General features: G+C 38.3%; 1 protein-coding gene across 1 annotated transcript in view; it reads left to right on the top strand.

The window, feature by feature from the left end:
* ANK3 (ankyrin 3) overlaps window positions 1-6,096 on the top strand; it is a gene marked incomplete at its 5' end in the record, with an annotated part of 287,363 nt that overhangs the window by 211,061 nt on the left and 70,206 nt on the right. The window contains 4 exons of the mRNA XM_079711182.1: window positions 25-123; window positions 893-988; window positions 5,065-5,137; window positions 5,299-5,361. Coding sequence (XP_079567308.1) covers window positions 25-123; window positions 893-988; window positions 5,065-5,137; window positions 5,299-5,361 — 331 coding nt within the window. The remainder of the gene's footprint in view (window positions 1-24; window positions 124-892; window positions 989-5,064; window positions 5,138-5,298; window positions 5,362-6,096) is intronic.

Raw genomic sequence — 6,096 nt, forward strand, 5'->3', positions numbered from 1 at the left:
TTTTCTTCCATCTTCCTTCTACAGAATGGGTATACGCCGTTACACCAAGCAGCTCAACAGGGACACACGCATATAATCAATGTCTTGCTTCAGAACAATGCCTCCCCCAATGAACTCACTGTGGTAAGAGCAAAGGGCCAGCTAAGTGATGAGGGGGGAGCTGGGCCTGGGTGCTGGTGTCTTCTTACATTTTTATTGGACAAGGTTGCTTTTTGACTTTCTATGTTTAGTAGGCATAAACAGAGCATTCAGTAGAATGAAGGGAAAAGGACAATAACTGTATTGTTTTGAGTTGTCCAGAGAGAGAGATGTGATTAATGTTTCCCACTTAAAAACTACAAACCCACTGCTACCCAGTAGGGAGTACATACATAAGAATAAGCACGTGTTTGTTTCCTTGATTACATAAAACATTAAAAAGCCTCTCGGTGGGCTTCCCTGGTGGCGCAGTGGTTGGGAGCCCGCCTGCCGATGCAGGGGACACGGGTTCGTGCCCTGGTCCGGGAAGATCCCACATGCCACGGAGCGGCTGGGCCCGTGAGCCATGGCCGTTGAGCCTGCGCATCCAGAGCCTGTGCTCCGCAACGGGAGAGGCCACAACAGCGCGAGGCCCACATACCACAAAAAAAAATAAATAAATAAAAATAAAAAAAAATAAAAAGCCTCTCGGATTCCATGTGTAGCAGCCCAGACTCTGCTGTATGAGTAGAGACAGGTTAGGTGGGTTTTGTGCAAAGTATGTCTTTAATGAAACAGCGTTTTGGGTATGACAATGGGAAAGGACTGGTGAGACACTCGCCTTACGTTTGTAAAGGCAAATGTGTGGAAACACACAGGTGCTGAGACACGTGGAATGACTTGTAATTCCTTGTCCATGTTTCCCTCTTCCCAGAATGGGAACACTGCCCTGGCCATTGCCCGGAGGCTTGGCTACATCTCAGTGGTGGACACCCTGAAGGTGGTAACTGAAGAGACTGTGACCACGACTGTGAGTAGTGGATGCCAGACCTTGTAACCCCGTTACCCCAAGAGCCAGTTCTCAGATTGTAGATTTTTCCAGGCTTTAGGGAGATGAACCTTTTTTCCTCCATTCAGACACTAAGCACCGTATTTCCAAATGCTGTCACCTCCTTGATGGCAGTCAGCAAAGCAAAACTCTCATTTCTGATGGGAAGAAAAATTCAAAACACTAAAAATACCTTTTCAAAAGTTATACCTTTCAATAATCTACAGAAGTTTTAGTTCCATAAAAAGCTAAATGTATTTCTTTAAGTTGATATAAAAAAAATTTTTAATGAGATGTTTTGACATCCTTCTTTGGCAATGCAAGAAAGATGAAAACTCTAAGTTGGTTCTTTAAAATATTTTAACTCACAAGTGATAATGGGTACATGGTCATCATTATTGTAAAAATATTTTTGCCTTGTTAGAGAAACATTAGAGGTAGGATCCAAATCAGTTTTTCCCACCACGCTCGCTTCTCTTCCATTCACCTATTAGAGTTTTCCTAGGAAAAACAATAGGATGTTGTATTCAAACTTAAAGTAAATCTTTACTAGGAGGTCTTATTGCACCACATATTTTTACAACCTCCCAGCCTCCAGGATAAATCACTTCTTTGGAACCCTGTCTGGTGCCTTTGAACTCCATCAGGATTTGGTAACTTTGGAATCAAGAGCAGATATTGCCCCATGTCAGAGGTTTACTTGAGTTATTCCTGACTGCATGACTCAACACACAGGCCCGAGACTGAGTCCGTACAGTGTCAGTTTAGGACTCTGCAACACTTGGAATTAGCAGCTGTGCTTCCTTTTCTCATATGCCACCTTCCAACACGAAGAAGGCATAGTTCACGTCTGCAGTCTGGATATACAGTGCTTCGTACAGAACACCGTGGCTTGAAGGACTCTGTTGCTACCTGCCGGTTGAGTTATTTGGCTGTGTACAGATTTTAGAAACTAAAACTTCAGCCTGCTGATCACAAAAGAGAAATGTTGTAATTTGCAAAAGAGAAAACAGTAGCTTTAATGGACTAGAGCAATGGTTGTCAACCAGGGCACGTTTCTAACTTTAAGATATAGCTGGAATAGAAATAAATTCCTACATATTGCTTTCCTATACCTCTTGAGTATTTCATCATCTTAAAATCTATCATTAAATTCTTGAGAAAAGAGTTTAAATAATATTTATTAACCTTAATTTTATAGATATGCCATGTAACTCTCTTGAGAGTAGGAAAGGAGAGAAGGACAAGAACAACCAAGTGTCACCATGCTATAAAAGACTTGAAGGCACTGAAATAAATATGTGAAACTTCTGTTTCAATGTTAGAGAATTGAAGATGGTATAATAGTCCAAAAAATAAATCTTATTTGATTAAATGTCAATGATTTTCTCACCTGTTAGGAAAGTTCAAAATGTTTCTTTGATATCAAAAAGAGCTTTAGGAGAAAATAAAGTTACAGACAGGGAAAGTAAAGTTACAGCCTCAGGAAATGGACTGAGAGAAAAGGGTTTTAGGGCTCCGGTTCCTAGTGAAACAATGTGCACGGGACTCATGCCATTTCTCACTCAACATCATCAGCTGACTTGGTAGGTGATTTTCTGCCAGAGAGAAAAGACTACTCATGCTAACAGGAAGGTCCAGTTTGCCTGGTGAAGTAAATGAGGCTTCCGCCAAATGAAACACTCACATTGACTAGAAAAGAGTCCATTGAAGTCCCTAAGACCTAGTCCAGCACTGTGGTATTTGAGACTTTATTTCAAGCTGAGACACCACCTTGTCAGCCCTGCCTTTGCAGTTGCCTGTCATCTAGCTCAGAGAGGACTGACGGGATTCAGGGTGGGGCGTGTGCCCTTAAGCTAACTAAGCACAGTGCAGCCGCCCGCAGGTGGGTCTTTGTTCAGACCTGTTATGGAAGCCCCAGCGACCATTGTCTCCTTAAGCAGGTGTCAGTTCTTCAGCAGCCTTAAAAAAGAATACTGCATCTTTGGGAGGAGTGCCATGTTGGATATGACAATTCTGAGAAAGATGCTTTAGTTGATGACATTACAATCATGGCAGAGTAAGAAACTGAGTGGCTAGAAGCGGATATCCAAAAGATACGAATTAAGCTATTTAAATTGCATTGTTTAAAATTCCCTCAGTAGCAACGAGCAGAGTACTTCTATCACTCAGATGTTGGTTTCTAACAGCATTCTCTAAAATGGAGGGAACTAGGGCTCCTTGGAGAAATGACAAAATCTACAACTAGGGCAGGAAATATACAAAATGAGCCTGGAACCTCTGGTAATGCCCAAAAGTAAGGCCCTCCCTATAAATAAATAAACATACATACACAAAATGATGGGACATGTTCAAGGGACACGGGAATCCACTGATTTCCCAGTGGCCAAAACCAGAACAATTTGAACAAAAGGAATAAAATAGTCTTGGGGTATAGTGCAAAGTATAAAATATATATCCATGAGTTCATACTGATACAGATAAATGATTGAATAACTGTGGAGGAAGAGGCAGATTTCTCAGGCAAAAGAATTCCAAATAATTTATGAAAATACTTTCCCCTCCGAGAGGTAGATCGTGATTCCCCACTGCTCAAGTGTGTCTGAGTATAGTAACTTCCCTCGGAAGAAAACAGTGTGGAGAGCAGGGGAAATAGAGTACATTACAGTGGAGAAAGCTGACCGACGCTGCTTCAGCCAGATGACCAAATACAGCGTCAACCCTGGTAAACCATGTTGACAGGATATGCCCTTGATGTGATGTAATGAAAATGACATTTTATCACCGTGGTCCTCCTCCCCAAAACATATAAGCCCAGTCTAATCAATGAGAAAAATATGAGACGAATCTCAATTAAGGGACATTCTACAAAATACCTGACCAGTTCACCCCAAAACTGTCAAGGTCATTAAAAACAAGGAAAGTCTGAGAAACTTAGGCATAGGAGCCTAAGGAGATTGACAGCAAAAGATAACATGGTACCCTGGATGGGATGCTAGAACTGAAAAAGGATATTTGGCAAAAGCTAAGGAAATCTGAATAAAATATAGACTTTAATTAATAATAATAAATAAATATTGGTTCATGAATTGTGACAAAGGTACCATGCTAATATGTGTTAATCATAGGGAAAACTGGGTGAACAGTCTCTACTATCCTCGCAATTTTTCTGTAAATCTAAAACTGTTCTAATATAAAATATTTATTTTTTGAAAATGTTCAATTACAGTATTACATGCTGGAAAAAATACAAAATAATGCTTTACTTCAACATGACTTGTACCATTAGTCTTTTATATGCTCAGATTAAAAGAGGACTCATTTTAAAATGAAAACATATTAAGTCATTAATATTTTCAAACAAGTAATACTGTCAGTGTTCTTTGGATGGATACAATCTATCTAGGCGAAAAGTCATCAAAAGAGCAAGTAAAAGATTCAGTAGAGCCTTTGCTCTGTCATACTGTATACCATTCTTTAAAATTTTGTGGCAGTTAAAATTATCCTGCAAATGCATTACCTCTAAAATATTTTCTGCAAACACATGGTTGTAAAAGTTATTGGAATCTCAATATTGTGATTTATTCTAGAAATTAAAACATACACATAGGAAGGGAAAACGAGAAGGGGCTGGCTTGGCACAAGCAATAAAGACAGGCTTCTTGCCAATCATTTGGCTTATCTTCAGCTAAGACTTTTAGTGGAATGGGGTGGCAGATCCATGAAGACCATGAAGAAGTATAGCAATGAACTAAGGGAGGCGGTATCTCTCTCCTTTTTTTTCCTTTGAAAAGCTTTATTGGGGACCTAAAGCTTTTAAGCTGGTGCGCTTTGCCACTAGAATTCTTTCACCTTGTATTCGTTCTCTGCCATGTATATGATGAGGAACTTAGTGCTACAAAGGCATAATTTTGATGTCATTTTGTATGAGGGGGCCTTCAAGATATTCAACACACAAATCCCACAGTAAACCAACAGATTAATTTAGGAAGAAATGAATAGTCTCAGTAAAATGTCCTGTCTGCTCATACTAAAATGACTGCTTTCTTTGTTACTAGACTGTCATAGAGAAGCACAAAATGAATGTTCCAGAAACGATGAATGAAGTCCTTGACATGTCTGATGATGAAGGTATGAAAACCTCCTTTGAGTTCGTAGTAACAAAGAGTGACTTTGTATTTTTTTCCTGAAGAAAATTCATTGCAAAATGTTTTTAGAAGCATTAATATGTTTCGTTGTAGTATCAAGAGTATGCATTTTTCACACTTACATTGTTCACTTAAATCATGCAGTTCGTAAAGCCAACGCCCCTGAAATGCTCAGTGATGGCGAATATATCTCAGATGTTGAAGAAGGTATTTGCGAATTTTTATTGTGATAAAATTTAACTACCAGCTTTATCTTCCATTTCTTATCTTTGAAATGTAACCCTTCCTTGAGTTACTAACTTTTCATTTTATCTTGCAATTATTAATTAGTGTATCATTTAAACAACATGTATTTGGTATCACTGACTGTCTTCTTTTAGTCTCTTTGAATCCCCTCTCCTTGAATGCATTTTTCAATTTGAAAATGCAAGTGTTACTAACTGGATTACTTTCTTACTATTTGTTTCTATTAAGCAGAAAAATTGTTTTTATTGTTTACATGTGAAAATCTAGAAAGTAAAATCTGATTAATGTTCATATCTAAAATATTTTTTTAATAAGAGAGGGTTTATAAGGGAAGGGATCAAATGCCCATTCTAAGATGTACTCTAAGCTTTGCAGTGAAAAGCTACTTTTGATCTTGAACTCATAATGAAAACTCAACTCGAACAAAACTGCTTTCAAAATGTAAGTTTTCAATATTGATTTCATGAAAGAGACAAATTATAGATGATTGTAACTATTCATGTGCTTAAAAGAAACTACTAGTTTTCTGCCTTACTTAAAAATCAGTGCGTATGACCAGGTCATGTTATGTAGTTATATTAATGAATGACATCCTTATTGTTCATTGGAAAACTAGCATTTTTACAGTAAATAAATGTGATAAAGATGGCAAATTTTGGCCTTTTTACTGAAATAATGAAATGTTTACTTAGAGTA

This window comes from Hyperoodon ampullatus (genome assembly GCF_949752795.1).
Source record: "Hyperoodon ampullatus genome assembly, chromosome: 1".
Taxonomy (NCBI): Eukaryota; Metazoa; Chordata; class Mammalia; order Artiodactyla; family Ziphiidae; genus Hyperoodon; species Hyperoodon ampullatus.